Source organism: Vombatus ursinus, unplaced genomic scaffold (assembly GCF_900497805.2).
Source record: "Vombatus ursinus unplaced genomic scaffold, bare-nosed wombat genome assembly UNPS02014802.1, whole genome shotgun sequence".
NCBI lineage: Eukaryota > Metazoa > Chordata > Mammalia > Diprotodontia > Vombatidae > Vombatus > Vombatus ursinus.
In genome coordinates this window covers 16523675-16542968 of record NW_020954580.1, presented here as the reverse complement: position 1 = coordinate 16542968, position 19294 = coordinate 16523675, and the positions used below count along the sequence as shown (strand labels likewise).

General features: G+C 36.4%; 1 protein-coding gene across 1 annotated transcript in view; it reads right to left on the bottom strand.

The window, feature by feature from the left end:
• Window positions 1-19294, bottom strand: part of PTH2R (parathyroid hormone 2 receptor) — a 119994-nt gene that overhangs the window by 30604 nt on the left and 70096 nt on the right. Inside the window, exon 9 of the mRNA XM_027873892.1 lies at window positions 12575-12663. Within this exon, the coding sequence (XP_027729693.1) occupies window positions 12575-12663 (89 nt within the window). The remainder of the gene's footprint in view (window positions 1-12574; window positions 12664-19294) is intronic.

Genomic DNA, 19294 nt, shown 5'->3' with positions numbered 1-19294 from the left:
TTAGTGAGGCAATTGGGGTTAAGTGTATGCAATGCTTTAAGGTTTGCAATGTTTTACATATATCACATCATCTGATCGTCAGAACAACCCTAGGAAGCAGGGCTATTATTATCCCCATTTTACTCATGGGGAAACTGGGGCAGGTAGAGGTTGAAAGATTTGTCTACGGTCACACAGGCAGTAAATATCTAAGGCTAGATTTGAACTCAGGTTCTTCTTATTCTACGTTCAGCACTCTATCCCCTACACTACCCAGCTGCCTCTAACTAAGCTATATATAGGAGTCAGTGTCGGAACATAGAAGTCAGGAGAATTTTCACCATACCTTTAACCTCACCACTTATAATCACTGCTAAGGTAGTGAGTCTTTTCAGTGAGTATTGTCCTTCTATACAAGGATCAGTTGAAGGCCCAGGATCTATTCAGCCTGGAATAGGGAATACCTCCAGTGGATGCTATATGAAGAGCTACCATGAAAAGAGAGAGAATAGACTTCTGTTTATTTATTCTTTGTTTCTGTTTCCTCAACTGTAAAATGGGAATAATGATTGCACCTACTCCCCAGGGTTGCTGTGTCAAATGAGATAATTATAAAAAAAAAAAGAAAAAGAAAAAAGCAAACAAACAAAAACAACACTTAGCACAATGCCTGGCACATAGTAGGTACTAAATAAATACTTGTCCCCTATGCTTTCCCTTCTTCCTCTGTTCCATTCTATGTGCTGCAAGCCAAACCTTGAATTCCCTCCACACTAACATTCTTTGATTCCATACCGGATTGGGTGGTGGTGGTGGTAAATCTGTAGTCTGGTTACAGATGAAAGTTTAAGTAGCAAAATTTCATTCACATACTTTGGAAAGCCAAGATTTTGAAGTGATTTTAAGTTAAAGAAAATCTTGAAGGATATGGTTCTTGCCAAACTATGCTAAATTGGTAAGTTTAGCCATCTGTCTTTCCTCTACTGTCACATCAGGTTCACCAAGACTACCTCAACTCTCAGAATATTAAATCTCTCTCAGAATGTTCACCCCTTTCCTGGCTGTGTGTAGTTGAACCTCAGAAGATCACTGGGAACATTTCCACAGCAATTTAATTTTAAATCTGAAGCTCTGAATGAGAGAAAAAAAGCCTAGCATACAAACCTGATGATTCCCTGGTATCTGATTATTTTTTAGAAGAAATAAAAAGAAGGGGACCTGCCTGTTAAGTAACTAATTAACTATTTTTTAAACTAGGCCTGTGATTTCATCAGTATATGAATTTCCCAGTGAAAAACTCCATCTGCTCTGAAACTTGGAGTCTGAAAGAGTTGCTTGGGGGCACTGAGAGGCTGAGTGATTTGTAAAGGGTCCTACAGATAGTATATAGTGTTTTAGATGGGACTGGTCTTCCTGATGCCAAAGCCAGTTCTCAATCCACTATACCATACTATCTCAGGCTTTCCATCAAATGTATTCCACTGGGCACACACAATTCTTAGCTAACTTGGGATTCTAGAAAATGAGCTTCAGGTGTCTAGATTTGTTTTATAGCTTCCTATACTATATCTGACACTTCAGACAACTGGGCACAGCTGTGCTGTAGACAGTAATGGCACATTTTTTTCTCTAGAGGAGTTCAAATGAAATCATCCTAAAGATGAAAAGACTGTAACAGAAGAGAAAGAGTTTTGGTTGTTTGAAGTGTTTTCCACTGACAAAATTAAATAAAAGAATGTTACAACTGATTTAATAAAAATAAATTCATTGCTCTTCCACTTACAAAACTAATATAATTATTTTAAAAAGGATTGTCAAAGTTGGAGCCTTGGAACACAAGATTCTTGGCAACTAGTAATGCTTAACCCTTCCTGAGTCACTGCCTTGTTGTGGTGGAGGGGCTTGCATAGCTCAATGAAACTATGAGGGTTACCTAAAGGAGACAGGGCATAGGCGATTCCTGACAAAACATGATCCACTGGAGAAGGAAATTGCAAACCACTCCACTTTGCCAAGGAAACTCTATGGACATTACTAAAATGATACACGATATGACACTGAAAGATGAGCCCCTCAGGTTGGAAGGTGTCCTATGTGCTACTGGGGAAGAGCAGAAGAGACTCCAAGTAGCTCTAGAATTAATCAGGTGGCAAGGCCAAACCCCAACTCAACAGAGCTGGAAGTTCAACTGCTGATATGCCTGATGACAAAAAGAAAGTCTGATGTTGTAAAGATCAATATTGCATAGGAACCTGGGATGTATGATCAATGAACCAAGGTAAACTGGTTGTGATCAAATAGGAGATGGAAAGATTAAACATTGACATCTTGGATGTCAGTGAACTTAATTGGATAGGAATAGGTTAATTTAATTCAGGTGATCACTACATATTCCCATGGGCAAGAATCCCTTTGAAGAAATGGAACAGCCCTCATAGTCAATAAAAAGGTGAGAAAATCAGTACTGGGGTACAATCTCAAAAAGAACAGAATGATATCTATTTGAATCCCAGGCAAATAGTTCAACATCACAGTAATACAAAATCTGTGTTCCAACCACTGACTCTGAAGAGGCCCGAGTTGAAAAGTTCTATGAAGACCTACAACATCTTTTATAAACCACACCAAAACCACCTCACATCTATCAGATTGGTTAATATGATAAAGAAAATGACAAATGTTGGTGGAATGTGGGAAAATTGGGACACTAATGCACTGTTGGTAGTTGTGAACTGATCCAACCATTCTGGAGAACAATTTGCCACTGTGCCTAAGGGGTATAAAACTGTGCCTACCCTTTGAACTAGCAATACCATTACTAGATCTGTATCCCAAAGAGGTCAAAGAAAATGGAAAAGGGCATATATGTATAAAATATAGCAGCTATTTTTGTAGTGACAATGAGATAGAAATTGAGGATATGCTCATCAAATGTGGAATGGCTAAACAAGTTGTGGTATATGATTGTGATGGAATACTATTGTGCTATAAGAAATGATGAGCAGGATGTTCTCAGGAAAACCTGGAATGACTTACATGAACTGATACAAAGTGAAAGCGAGCAAAACCACAACAGTGTACACAGTAACAGCAGTATTGTGTGATGATCAACTGGGAATGACTTAGCTATTCTCAGCAATACAAAAATCTAAGGCAATTCCAAAGAATTTATGATGAAAAATGCAATCTATCTCCAGAGAAAGAACTGATGGGGGTCTGAATGCAGATTTAAGCATTGCTTTCACAACCTGACTAATATGGAAATACGTTTTGCATGACTATATATGTATGACCTATAACAAATTGCAATGATGATGTCATAGAAAATTGGAATTCTAAAGTAGGAAATCAAAAGATAATTGGAATAACATTCAAGTTTGACCTTGTGGTACAAAATGAAGCAGGGAAGAGTTTAAAAGAGTTTTGTCAAAATAACTCGCTGGTCATAACAAATGCTCTTTTTTCAACAATCCAAAAGGCAACTCTACACATAAACATCGCTAGATGGTCCATATCAAATTCGGATTGACTTTATACTTTGCAGCTAAAGGTAGAAAAGATCTTTACAGTGAGTTAAAATAAGACCCGGAGCTGACTGTGGCTCAGATCATGAGCTTCTTATTGTAAAATTCAGACTTAAATTGAAGAAAGTAGGGAAAAGCATCAGATTGTGTAGGTATGACATAACAACCCTTGTGAATATGAAGTAGAAGTGATGAATAGATTTAAGGTCTGGTAAATAGAGTGCCTGAAGAGCTATGGACAGAGGTTTGTCATATTGTACAGGAGGCAGCAGAAGCAGCAGCAACAAGAACAACAAACATTCCAAAGAAAAAGAAGTGCAATAAAGCAAAATGGCTGTCTGATGAGGATTTACAAATAGCTGAGGAAAGAAGGAAAAGTGAAAGATAAAGGAGAAAGGGAAAGATAAACTTAACTGAATACAGAATTCTAGAAAATAGCAAGGAGAGATAAGAAGGTTTTCTTCGGTGAGCAATGCAAAGAAATAGAAGAAAATGATAGAATGCGAAAAACAAGAGATCTCTTTAAGAAAATTAGAGGTATCAAGGGAACATTTCATGCAAAAATGGGCATGGCAAAAGACAAAAATAGGGACTTAACAGGAGTAGAAGAGATTAAGAAGAGGTAGTAAGTACACAAAGAAAACTTCACAAGAAAGATCTTATCACTAATAACCAAGATAATGTGGTCACTTATCTAGAACCATACATCCTGGAGAATAAAGTCAAGTGATACTTAAAAAGCTTTCTAAGAATAAGGCTAGTGGAGGTGATGGAATGCCGGTTGAGCTAATTAAAATCCTAAAAGATGATACTAAAAGATGTTGCACTCAATATGCCACTAAATTTGGAAAATTCAACAGTGACCACTGGATTGGAAAAGATCAGTTTACATTCCAATCCTAAAGAAGGGCAATGCCAAAGAATGTGCAGATTGCTGAACTAATGTGCTCATCTCACACACCAGCAAGTTTTGGCTTAAGATTCAGTGTGATAACCTCCAAAATGGCACACAGTGGTGGGAGTGGATAGAATCACATTGGGTCCCACAATACACAGCCATAACTGCTACTTTAGACTTTACTTTCGTTTTAAAATAATGTATTATTTTTAACTTTCAGGAGTATATCACAATACCATGGAAAGCTATGAGATCTTAGGCACAGATACAACCTTTTCTCATCCCATCTTTCCCTATGCCTTATTTCTCCTAAACTTGTTATTTATCCTCACCATGACTTCCAGCTCTCTATCACTCTATAATCTCCTTGGCCAACACCCTTGCTCTGGGTTTATCTTTCCCCCTCCCAATCTTGACCCTTTCATAAAGCACTTCAATTCTATTCTCTTCTCTGCTCTTGAATTCCTTATCTGTCCTATCACTTCTTGTACCTTACCAACTTCCGGTCCTGGAAGCCTTCTACTATTTACCTCCTCTATTCCTACTCTATATGCTGTGAAAAGAAATGAAGGAAGTTGCAACCATGTTGACTGGGTTTACTGTGCACAAGTTATTGCATCTCAATTGGGTCCTCAATGCAGTAAAGCAGTTCTTTCGTTCATAGTCTTTCTTTTTGCACAGTGGAAAACATTTAATCCTCCCTTTTTCTTTCCCTCTCCTCCCTATCCCTCCCCTCTCTTCTCCTGGCCTCTTGTCATTATTTGGTAGTTTCAGTTGTGTCTGACTCTTTGTGACCCCATTTGAGGATGTAGTTTTCTTGGCTTAGATACTAGAGTAGTTTGCCGTTTCCTTCTCCAGCTCATTTTACAGAGAAAATTGAGGCAAAGAGGGTGAAAGTGACTTGCCCAAAGTCACATAGCTAAGTATTTGAGGCCAGATTAGTATTCAAGTGTCGCTGACTCTAGGGCCAATTCTCTATCCACTGTGCCACCTACCTGCCATATATCTATCTATATGTGTGTATGTATATATACATACACACGTGCATACATACACATGCATAAATATATATGGCATGTGCATATGTGTCATATATATGTATGTAGGTGATATATGTGTGTGTGTGCCTATGTGTATGTGTCCAGGCATGTGTGTATATATATATACATATATTTGAATGCCCAGAAAGAGTTAAGCCACTCAGCTACAGACTACTTGAGATCATGCATCTCAATCTAGTTATTTTTGGCCCTCTCAGTCAGCAGTAGTCCAGTCCACCCCCTTCCCCCCTTCCCCCAATCCCTCCCAAATATATTCTCTTGTTTTGATAACTATAATCAAATCAATCCCTCCATAGCTTCTGGAAAAAAACAAATGTCACTTGGCTACCCTGTTGTATTGCTTACTATCCCCCTTGACTTGTCAGACCAGAACACGATTCCTTGGTTACGACTCTCCTGTGTTTATTGTCTCTTTCGATAAGAAAGTAAGTTCTTAGAGAGCAGGGACATTCCAACTCTTGAATTTGTATCTCTAGGGCTTAGCATAATGCTTGGCACAAGTACTTAATAAAGGGTTTTTCATTTATTCTTCCATGTAGTTTCTCTCCATAAATTTTCCTTGATGACAGGGACCATTTCATTTTTATCCTTGTATCACTGAAACCTGGTATAGTGCCTGTTTATTGACTGACTGATGGTCACTTAAAACTCTTAGTTTTAGTTTTCTAAATTGTAAATTAGGAATAATAATATTTGGTTGCTCTACTTCAAAGGGTTGCTGTGAGGATCAAATGAGTCAGCCTACATATGTATGGTTCTTTGTAAGTAGTAAGGCACTTATATAAATGGATACATATGATGTCTGTTTATGAGGACTTGTATAGAAAGAAGCTTTTCCCTGCTTCAGACAAAGAGATTGCATTGAAATCTCCCACTCTGCACTCTCTCTCTTTCTCTCTGTCTCGATCTCTCTCTGTCTTGGTCTCTCTGCCTGCCTGTGTGTGTGTGTGTGTGTGTGTGTGTATGTATGTATTTCTGTAGATTTTTACCTGAACTAGAAAAACAAGAAAACTCAAACCCATAATAAGGTGAAGTAATGGCATGATCACCACTGTCAACAAGAATTAAAGCAAGATAATTATGGCTAAATCTAAAAGTTGTAAGATTGCTTTTCAGATAAAACAAAAGGGTAATTGTGTTCAGATGTACACCCTTTGTTTAAAAAGAAAAAAAGGTAAATATACTACAATTCTATTTTAATCTTCCCAGACTACCAGTCTCAGCACATTTCAATTTAAATTACCTACTGTTTTTTATTTCAAACAATGAATTGCTAACCTGGCACAGAAACAAACAACTGTAAACATTAATTTTCCAGTTCACTTTTGCTGGGCCCTTTCTCTTTATATTCCATCTTTGCTCAGTTCTGATTTTTAAAATTTCCTTCTTTCTGCCATTTTCCTCCCCTGGTATTATCAATTTTATTTCTGAAACATTCATTTTTCAAATAGTTATCTCATGGTATGTTCCTGCCAACTTAAAAGCATATATATGTGTGTGTGTGTGTGTGTGTATGTATAATCATATATATATATATATATATATATATATTTATATAATCATTCTCTTGGGGCCTTACTTCCCCAAATTTCAGCCTCTATTACTAGTAAATATTGCAGGTCCTTGAGCTTTAGGTCCATATTTGTTTTAAGTTCCTTCTTCCAACATGTTGCCAGTGAGCATCCTACTATGAAGTATTTCTTTCTTTCATTTCCACATATTGCCCTTAAATTTCTTGCCTCTCTCATTAGTGTTTCTCCTCCCAGACAAGTACAAAAATTTTAATAGCCCCTTCACTTCATTTTCCCTGTATCTTTTCCAACACTACTTTACATACTCTTTTAATTTGGTTTTCTTTTTACTCCTATTCTATTTATTATTCCTTTCAGTTCTCTCCTTTTTTACATCTTGCCCTTTTCTAAATCACTGAGTAGGCAGAATGAGGTCCCTGCCTCACCTTTTTTGTTCAGTATTTCACATTTATCCATTCTATGGTAACTTTCAAAGGAAGAGATAAGTTTTGACCAAACTTGGTAGACTAAAACTATAAGTCATATTTTAAATCCCATTTGTGCAACAAGATGGCAGCCAATAGAGATTTTCAAATAGGTGTATCTTTTGGGATGGATTTCTATTTGAAATGTGAGTAGAGATAAATAGGCTGTTCTAAAAGTCCTAAGGTATAAGATTTTTGGGACATGCTATCAAATGTCCTAAGTGAGGTATACAGTCATCAACAGACCTAATTATCTTTTTCCTCTGAAGGATTCTTACTTCTCCAAACATGATTTAGAAGGTTAAATAATCTTGAACATATCTTTCTCTGTCCTGTCCTCTCACCTCTATGTACACCCTTTATTCTCCTTTCCCTTTATTGATCTCTTAGATACCATGACATCATTCCAAAGAAAAATTTTGGGAATTATCATTGTTTACCCTCCTTAATTGGATAGTGGACAATACTGTAGATGCCTCTTAGTTGCATTAGTATTATTATTCCATATAGTTATTTTTAAAACTCAGCAGATTTTTATGTATGGAAGCAAAAACTAAAACTTTTTTTTGAGGAGATTAACTTTTTCTCAAAGATAATTTCTTTTAATTTTCTTTCTTTTAATTGTTCTACTTTTGTTCTCAGTTTTGCTTTACATCAGTTTTGCTTTACATCATATGTTAAGTCTATACTTAACTCTGAACTGGGAACAAATGAAAGGAAACATCTTAAAATCATTTTTAAAAAAAGAAATCATAACAAGGGAGGGAATCAGAGAAAGAATAAAAAAGATGAAAGAATACAAAAGTATATGGGGAAAGCATACAGAAATTGATAGGTAAGGGATATATCAGAAGATAGAATACAAAAATCTATTTTAAAAATTCAATGTTTTTATAAAAAATTTAGCTTTATCTCTGTTAGGAACAGTAATATTGTTTCAAGGAGGTAGAGTGAAGGCCAGGCCTGGTTTATCACTGAGTAATGTTATCATTTCATTAAAATACAAAAAATAAAGCATATTAAAGTTCATACTTTTAAGTTATCCATCCTCCTGGCCCAAATTCATCCTCTGAGCTTCTTTTAGGAAATCTGGTTTAGTCTGATAACACTCAGTATGTCTCAGCAAACATGCAAGCGGGTTTTATTACAAATATGGGGTGCATTTTGTGCCTGTTTACATTTCAAACTAAAGAGCTTTAGAACTCTGGATTTACTCTTCATCTCCTGGGGTTTTATTTCTGATCTGAGGTCCTCCTGCAGATTTTTATCTTCCTTATCCAATAGACCCTACAGAACTTCATCTTTAATAAATATATCTTCTTCTTTTCTTCCTCTCTATCCTTGACCCCCAGAGCTTTTCTGCATATAAACAGAATTGTATGACCCTAATCCTTGAAGAAAACCAAATTAGACTTTTAAAAAAGAAAGGCCAAGTGTGTGATAAGGATACTATGAAGTTAAATTCAGATTAATAAATAAGTAGCTTCATTTAGTATTTGCTGGAATTGGGGTAAGTGCTGAGGGGGGTGGTTTACAAAAATATAAAAAACAAACTCTTTCCCTCAAGCACTCTACAGAATGAGGGCTAGATTTGTATCAAGAAAGAATTGGTAGAATCTCGGTTCTACTGTATACTATTTTTGAGACATTGGACAAGTGATTCAACCTCTCTGGGTCTCAGTTTCCTTATCTGCAAAATGAGAAAGTGGGATTATTTGAGATCTAAGGTTGCCCCAATCTCTGTACCAATGATACTGTGTCTCTCTTTCTTTCCTTTTTTTGTATTCCCAGTACTTAGCACAGAGCTTGGCATATAGTAAGTACTTAAGAAATATTAATAGTCTACTTAACTACTTATCCTCCTACTATCATTGAGGGGGAATAGGTAACTTATCCATGATGTCTTCTAGTGTTATGGATAGTAGTGCTTGGTAGGTTAAATCTAGGGGGAGAAATAAAATGCAAGGAATGAGGAAGGGGCAGTTTCAAGACCTACTAGTCTTATCATTATATAAATATTTAATACTATACAGGATTTAACTTTAAGATAGGCATGGTTCCCTGTTAAATTGCTTCCATTCCCAATCTCTTATTAAGCCCGAGGACTAGCCACAGGCACCAGCAAATAGAATAGATGGGAAGTTGTTTCAATTTTTATTTGATGTTTCAGGATACTCAGAGACCTTTTCTCTAGGTATCATGGAAAATAGTCCTTGAACTGAACTCATCTAGCTATTTTTATACTAGTAATCCACTGTAGAATAAAATGATTGACACATCATGTTTCTTGATATTGCACCATGTAAAAAAAAAATTGAGGAGGGCAGAGCCAAGATGGTGGATTAAAAGCAGTGACTTGCTTGAGCTCTCCCCCAAACCCCTCCAAATACCTATAAAAAGTGACTCTAAACAAATTCTAAAGCAGCAGAACCCACAAAAATATAAAGTGAAACAAATTTCCAGCTCAAGACAACCTGGATGGTTGATCAGAAAGGTATATTGCGCCAGGTTGGGAGAGGAATGCAGTTGGGCGTGGGTGTGCAGGCCTCAGCAAACTTGGGGCAGGCCTCAGAGGACTGAATCTTAGGCAGCTGTGGTGGTTTCCAGAACTCTCAACCCATGAACACCAAACACAACTTAGAAGTTCAGTGGGAAAAATCTGTGTCTGCGGTGAGAGAGAGAAGTGCAGTGGTCTCGGCTCCAGTCCCTGAGCTCTGCCCGGGTGGCAACTGCCTCCAGAGCTTCTGGCCCACAGACTGAGGGGGAATCAAGTGGCTGATCAGAGGGGGATTGCAGGGATCTCTCTTCTAGTGCAGGATTCTCTTGCTTTGTCTGAGCTTGGATCTGGGTCATAGTTCTGGGTGGCAGTCCTGGGGTGAAGAGGAGCACTGGTGTGGTGGAGCTTGTAGTGGCAGTGGAGAGGAAATCCTCCTCACAGTTCCAAGAGAGAAAAGAGTGCTTGTGGTCACTCATAGACCAGAGCACAGGCCAGGAAAGGAGTAAACACCTCACCCTTGATCATAGCAACTTCAAAGAACTGAAAATTTTCAGATCCCTAGAAGTATCTCTGAAAACAGCTGCACAAAATCCCTGAAGCTTGGGACAGTACATTCTCCACACTAGAAATAGACCCCTACCTTAACAAAGAGTTTATAACTCAAGTAATTGGCTGGGATCATGAGCAAGCAGCGCAAAAAGAGTCAGACTATATTATCTTACTTTGGTGACAAATAAGATCAAAACATACAACCAGAAGAAGACAACACAGTTGAAGCTCCTACATCCAAAGCCTCTGAGAAAAATATAAATTGGTCTCAGGCCATGGAAGAGCTCAAAAAGGATTTTGAGAAGCAAGTAAGAGAAGTAGAGGAAAAACTGAGAGTGATGCTAAAGGAGACCCAAAAAAATACTGAAGAAAATAATACTTTAAAAAAATAGCCTAACCCAAATGGCAAAAGAGGTCAAAAAAGCCAATGAGGAGAAGAATGCCTTAATAAGCAAAATTGGCCAAATGGAAAAGGAAGTCCAAAAGATTACTGAAGAAAATACTTCCTTAAAAATTAGAATGGAGCAATTGGAAGCTAGTGACTTTATGAGAAATCAAGGCATTGTAAATGAATTAAAAGAATGAAAAAGAATGAAAAAATAGAAGATAATGTGAAATATCTCATTCGAAAAATAACTGACCTGGAAAATAGATCCAGGAGAGAGAATTTAAAAATTATTGGACTACCTAAAAGCCATGATCAAAAAAAGAACCTAGACATCACCTTTCAAGAAATTATCAAGGAAAATTGCCCTGATATTTTAGAACCAGAGGGTAAAATAGAAATTGAAAGAATCCATCAATCACTTCCTGAAAGAGATCCCCAAAGGAAAACACCTAGGAATATTGTAGCTAAATTCCAGAGTTCCCAGGTCAAGGAGAAAATATTGCAAGCAGTCAGAAAGAAACAATCCAAGTATTGTGGAAACACAATCAGGATAACACAAGATTTAGCTGCTTCTATATTAAGGGACCAGAGGGCATGGAATATAATATTCCAGAGGGCAAAGGAGATAGGATTACAACCAAGAATCATCTACCCAGCAAAACTGAGTACAATCCTTCAAGGTAAAAAAATGGTTATTCAGTTAAATAGAGGACTTTCAAGCATTCTTGATGAAAAGACCAGAGCTGAATAGAAAATTTAACTTTCGAATAAAAGACTCAAATGAAACATGGAAGAGGTAAACAGGAAAGAGAAATCATAAGAGACTTATTAAGGTTGAACTGTTTACATTCCTGCATGGAAAGATGATATTTGTAACTCATGAGTCCTTTGTCAGTATTAGGGTAATGGGAGGGAAAAATTATATGTGTATATATATATATATAGATAGATAGATAGATAGATAGATAGATAGATAGATAGATAGATAGATAGAGGGCACAGGGTGAGTAGAAGATGAAGGAGTGATATCTGGAAAATAAAATTAAGGGGTGAGAGGATTATGTTGGGAGAAGGAAAAAGGAAGAGGTAGAATGGGGTAAATTATCTCACATGAAACAGACAAGAAAAGACTTTTACAGTGGAGGTAAAATGGGGGAAGGTGAGAGGGAATGAGTGAATCTTGTTCTCCTAGGATTTGGCTTAAGGAGGGAGTAACATACACAATTGGGGTATGGAAATCTATCTTACCCTACAGGAAAATAAGGGGGGAAGGGGATAAGCGAGCAGGGGCTTGATTGAGGCAAGGGCATATTAGGGGAGGGGATAATCAGAAACAAATACTTCTGAGGAGGGACAGGGTCAAAAGAATAGAATAAATGGGGGGTAGGACAGGATGAAGGGAAATATACTTAGTTTCTCACAACATGACTACTATGGAAGTGTTTTACATGACTGCACATCTATAACCTGTATGGAGTTGCTTGCCTTTTCAATGAGGGTGGGTGGGGAGGGAAGAGGGGAGAAAATTTGGAACCCAAAGTTTTAAAAAAAATGTTAAAAAATAAAAAAAGATATTTCACCATGTATCAATTTATTCTCCACCATTTGTTATTTTTTAAAGTGAATTTAGCTTCAAGTTGAAGCTTTAAGTTTATATAACATTTAAAATTCATTAAACTCACCCCAATTGCTGCTAATATAGGTGCTTGATAAATCCACTTGAAGTCTCCAGCACTAAACTCCCAGCACCTATAAAGCCGAGAGGAATGTTCTGTGAATAAAGTGGTAGAGCAGTAGGCAGTTATTGTTAATTAAACATTCAAGATCTTTTAACTCTTCTCCAGAGGCTCCATGAATTTAGTCCTTGATGGCTAATCAAGGTACAGACAGATTAATGACTTAGCTAAAGGAGAAAGGAAAATGTAGAGAAGAGAATAAGGGTTTAGATAGCACCTTCTATATGCCAGGCACTCTTCTAGGTGGTGTTGCTGTTTTACAAATACCTCATTTGATCCTTACAACAGTCCTGCGAGGTAGCTGCTATTATTATCCTCATCTTATAGTTGAGAAAACTGAGGCAAAGAGAGGTCAAATAATTTGCCCAGGGTCACACAGCTAGGAAGTATTTGAGGTCAAATTTGAACTCAAGTCTTCCTGACTCCAGGCCTAGTGCTCTATTCATTGTGCCACTAGCTGCCTGACACATTAGCTTGTGAGATCATTGAGGGCAGAGACCATCTTTTGCCTCTCTTTTTCTCTTCAGTGCTTAGCACAATGCCTGGCACATAGTAGGTGCTTAACAAATGTTTATTGACTGACTTGACCTAAAGTAATAAACTCTAATTTTAAAAAAAGTGAAATTAGTCCAGGTTTTTCTAATAAGAAAGGCCAAGTGCCTTCTGCCTTCATATTTAATGGAAAATTGGCTTTTGTCTCGACAGCAGTCAATCATAGGTTGAAAGGACATAAAAATAGTCTGAACATGATATAAATGGATTTTCTCTTCATTGAATGACTATCAAAACTTGTTGAGAGAATGGTTGCCTATATTTCTTAAAATGCTGATAAAAAATTTCATGGAAACCTTCATGTGGGATGTAAAAAGTACAACATAAAAAATAAATGAATAGGCTTTCACTGTGGACCTTTTGTAAGAGAGAACTCTGGTAACTTGTGTATATATCTAAGAAAAATAAAACAAGAAACATTTTACTTAACCCATGGAAACAAAATAAGGGGAAAGCAACAAACTCCCCATTATGAAATGTAGCCTAAAACCCCCAAGCCTTTCCCAGGATCTTTTTCTTATATTACTATATTTAATTTCTTATTTTACCAGCCTTCCCACATATGGGTAGAAACCCTTAACCAGCACATCTTTAACAAGTCAAGCAAGCAAATAACCGACAAATGCTTCATTTTGCAATTAGATATTTTGCCCACTTCGTGCCTCCCTTGCTTATCTATCTATTTGAATGATCTTCCTTTTAAACATTAAATAATTGTGGATTATGTTTTGGCAGAAACATCTGAAATCTGAGCTACTTCTCTGTTAATCAGGGAACTTTTGGCTTGCCTGCTCCCACTATTGGCTATTGCACAGACAAGAAAAAGCAGGCCTATTTTAGCATTACTTTTAGGATATATGGTTAGGGGGATAATGTCTCTCCCTCTCCCATGCTATACCAACTCACCATCAGCCTGTAAGTTCATTGAAGGTGGCGACTGACTCATTTTTCATCTTTGTATCTCAGCACTTCACACAGCTCCTTGTATATAGTAGACATTTAATGAATTTGTTTGGTTCATTGAAATAAAGCTGCATAACCTTCCCCGAGCTAAGGGCCTGGGATTCATCCTTGACATTTTTTTCTCTCTCATTGCCCACATATTACCAAAGATGGGTTACTGTGGCTATTCACTGTCTCTTTCCAAATCACAGATGAGTAAGGACTCCTTAGGTTTACTTTGACACATAATTCATACTGACAGCTCAAAAAGTAAACGATCGCTTAATAAAGCATGGCTTCAGATAAGGAAGTCTCCATTACTCTGCAAGAATTTTGCAAGGTTTTAACTCTGCCTTGAGAACAAAACAGCCGAAGAGACAGATCATCAAGGCATTCATCTCATTGTGTTTATCGCTGTCACTGCTGACCTAACACATAAGTGTGTGCCTTTGTTTGCTTTTATGTACTCAGGCAGAACCAAAGGCTTATTTAAGGTAATAATCAAGTCCACTGTCTCTAACTGACTTTGCCTGGCTTAGTCTCTGCATGGCTTTATATTACCAACATTTCTCTCCCAGTTTAGGACTTTTTCCATGCTTTTATTATACTGAAGTTGATTTTAAACTTTTATATTGATACATAAATTTATTTTGCTTGATTCTGTGTATTTGCTAAACAGGTTTTACTTTTTCTTCTTTTTTTCCGCAGTTGGAAATAGACAGAGAGGAAATACATTTTTGTTATTTGGACATTTTGTTAATTTAAAAAAAATTACATGCACAGACCATTGCTTCTTTTTATTCCTTTCATTTTGACTAAGTTGTTAACACTGAACACAACCTAAGCAAAAATCTGGCATCTATAAATTTGGAATAAGACAAAAAGAAAAGCATCATAGGTAGAAGTGAGGCAGTCACCAGTACCTCAAAGGATTGTCAAATATTGGTCCTCAGATCTCTATTTTTGAATATTTCTAATTCTTGCCAGTGAAAATTATCAGAATTTAGGACTGGAATTATCCTAGGTACTAAGATTATAGACTTGAGATGGAAGTGATCTTAGAGACCATTTTATCAGAATGATTTTCCCAAAGCTTCAGTCTGACCATGTAATTCTCCTTCAGAACCAATTCCCATGCTTCCCTTTTACTTCTTGGATCACACATTAACTCCTCTGCTTGCCATTTAATTTAATTTATCCTACCATTCCAACATTACCGTTGCACATTAGAGTCCAGCCTTCATACCTAATATGTGTCCATTTCCCTTTCATTGTATGTCTGCATTGGCTATCCCCCATGGCTGAAAACCTTCTTACCTGCACCTCTTAGGAATCTTTAATTTCCTTTAAGCCTCCACTCAAGGGTTACCTTCTTTTGCATGAATCTTTCCTGATCCCTTATGCTGCTTGTGTCTTTTCTCAAAGTGATCTTTTATCTATATATTATGTATAACTATATATGTATATGTTATCTACCTCGATAGAATATAAATTTCTTGGGAAGTGATTATTTAATTAATTTAATTTGTGTTAATTAAATTTTAATTTAATTGAGTGATTAAATGAATTGTCTAACATCGCACAACTAGTTAGTGGCAGAGATGGAATTAAAACTTAATTCTAGGGTCCTCTTCATTTTACCACATCGTCTCAAAGGGTTCCCTCAAAGTATAGAGCAAACTAATAGGTCCAGGAAAATTCAATTTGGACAATTCAGTTCTCAGATTCCCAAGTGAATCAGATTTCCAGGAAAGATCTAGCACCCACAGGCTGATGTGATGAATTTATAAAAAGTCAAAATGAACCTTATAGGATCATAGATTTGCAGTTGAAAGAAACCTTAGAAGTCATTTGGTCCAACTCCATCATTTTATAGAAAAGGAAAATGGGGCCCAGAGGGTTAAAGAGATTACTCCAGGGTCACAAAGCTAGTAAGTGTATGAAGCTGGATTTGAATCCATCTTCTTGACCCCAAGTCCAATACTCTATCCATTTACACCAACTTATTGCCTATCAAGGAGATCCCATGCCTTGCCTTTAGGTATATTTAATTATTCCAGAGAATTTGATCCATGTGGCACTATTATATAAAACTAAAATCCAATGTGTATCTATAGAATGTCCACTGTTGACAACTTTCATAATGTTTCAATGCCTAGCTCTTGGTGGCATAATCATTCAGCTGATCAAATTTATTTCACACTGTTTAGCTCCTCAGAAGCTTTGGTTAATGGCTTTTCAAAATCTTCACATCCCATCCATCAATTTAACAGGACACTAGAGCATATCTAAGGAATCTTGCCATCTGGCCTGTGTTATGCCATATACATTACATCAACCCCTTTCCCACCTCTTACTTTTAAAACAATAATCAAATAAATACTACCTTGGCTACTGAAAAAGAAATGACAATATATTGCTATATGGCTTTACTGAAAATCTTTGTGACTGCTTACATGAAAACATCTTCCTCTGACCACCATTTCTCTATGTGTGCTATAGCTCCCTATTAGAATGTAAGCTCCTAGGACTGTCATTTTTGCATTTGTATCTCCAGCACCTAGGACATTGCCCAGTCTACAATAAGTCCTTAATAAATTCTTGATGATTGAATTGATTTATAAACAAATGTTATAGCCTAAGCATCTTAAGTTACATTTCAAGTTATTTTAGAAAATATTTAGTTTTTGATGAATAGAATGCATGAATGACATTTCTTTCTCAACATTTCTCTATATTATTGATTTTAAAATGACAAGCTACAAATTGAAATCATGGATAAAAATCTTCATCTGTAAACTGTCTCTTATTTAGAGAAATTGTTAATGGAAATCCTAGAAACAAACTCTCAAAATTCAAAATATAATATTAATACTAATTTAATATTTTGATTTAACACAATAATAATGTCTATTTATTTCTTAGAATTCCCTGCCACATGAACTGGTTTAATGAAAATATAGTCAGTGAGCAAGGAATTGAAATTCCTGGTAAGTTCATAGAGGGCAGGGATCCATACTTTGCAATTTTTTTACTGTCTCTTTTAGAACTAAATCGTTGTTCAATAAATATTTTTGAATGAATAAAAGTGAGTTTATTTCTTTTGGCCACCGTTAGGATGACATTGGGAAAACAATCCATTCTCCGTCTTCGACTCAAGTCTAATCTATGCCTTATTTGAGAGAGAAAATTGCTTGACTAAAACTGTGGAGCTAAACAATAATTTAATCACAAATTCTCCACAAATTCTTTTTCTCTAGAAATCATGGATGGAGTCACATAATAAAGGTCAAATTAAATAGTCCTGATGCAGGGATGAGAACACTGCTGCCATGTTAAAGGATATGGCAACCAGTATAAGCTAGAAATTTTAATGGCTCTGTTGAAGGAATTGGAAATATTTTGCCTGGAGAAGAGAAGATTTGTACAGGTTAGGTTGTAGAGAGTGGAATGATAATGATATTCAAGTGTTTCAAGGACTTTCTTGTGGTAGAGAGATTACATATGTTATTCTTGGCCCCAGAGGCCCCAGACAGAAGCAACGAGTAGAAATTGCAGAGGTCAAAATTTAGGCTCTATGGAGGAGAAAATGTCTTAACTCCTGACTAGAACTATCCAAAATTGCACATTTCTTGGGTGTTGTGGAGAGAGAGTTCATATATAGGTATTGTTTGGGTTCCGAAGTCTCTTTTCACTCAACAATTCTGCAACATAGTCATTTTGCTTAATGTTGAGTTGGATTCTCCTATGTGCTAAAATTTCAAAAATAAAATTCAAGCCAAGTCAATTTTTACCCCATCCTAGCTTACACAACTAAATTGTATAATCTTTTGTAGCTAAACCATGACACATGAGCTGGTTTTCCAAAACAAAATAAATTCAAATTATGAGAAAAACCTCACTGAACTTGTGGCAAAATATTGAAGGATCCTAAATTATAAGTAAGAGCTGGTATAATAGAGAGCTGTCCTCAGAGGCAAGAAAGACCAAGTATAAATCCTGTCTCTGACACATGCTGACTGTATGACCCTGGGTAAGTTACTTAAACTCTCAGTTCCCTAGGAGTTCTTAGCCGGCAGTCATGCACTTAAAAATTTGTTAACCTTATTTCAATATAATTGATTTCCTTTGTAATCCTGTGAATTGTACAGATTTAAAAACATTACTCTGAGAAGGGGGCCATAGGCTTCCCTGACTGTTGTATGCTTCCATGCCACAAAAAACATTATGGAAATTGCTCAGTGTGAGTTCCCTCTAATGAGGGAAACGTTGGTCTAGTATAAAAAAGCAAAATAAAAAAAATAAAACTGCAATGAATGAAAATGGCACACACATTTTTGATGTGTCTGGCAAATTGGAAGACTCATTTGGAGAATTTACAAAATTTGATATTTTAATGAGAAAAATCATATCTGCCCTAGAAAAGCTGAATATAATAGAGATGGTGGATGGTACACAGGATAACTTTTTAGAGAACTCTGGTGAGCACGCTGAAAATGATTTCTAGATTAGATGATATGTTGATGAACATTTCACTTGGAGTTGATGGACAGCCCAGTACAAAAGGATTCTTCATTTTGTCCTTGAAGTAGATGATGCATTACCAACCTGTTTATTATGTTTACTATTTAAGATATTCTCTATTCAAACTGTCTTCCATTACCAATTCAAATGTAGCATGATCTTGTAATGATTGGGTCAGCAGATATAATAAAAACAGTCAAAGTTTGAGGGGAAAATAACTGCTTCCAATTCCATCTGTGATTCCACCCTTCATTCTTAAGTGACATGTTATAAAATGTTAACCTTCCAATTTTCAATGCAGTTAGCATTACGGTGTAATGGAAAGAACCAGCGACAACATTTCTGTGTTCAAGTCTCCGCTCATTGTAACCTGGGAAAAGTTACTTTTAACCTTGCTATGCCAGTAGAATCATTACTAAAATAGGGGAATTAGGAAGTGGTTTGTAAGCATAAGGCTTACAGTGTAGATTGTTTTTAACAATAGTTATGTTATCAGACTAGGAAATAAAGAGCATGATAAAAATAAAGATAGCAAATCAGTCATGATCCAACTTTGGACTGTAATGTGTTTAAACCTGTAGGGATTTGGGGAGACTTTAAATGAGATCAGTACCCCATTCCAGTCAGCAATGATTCAATATCTGATAA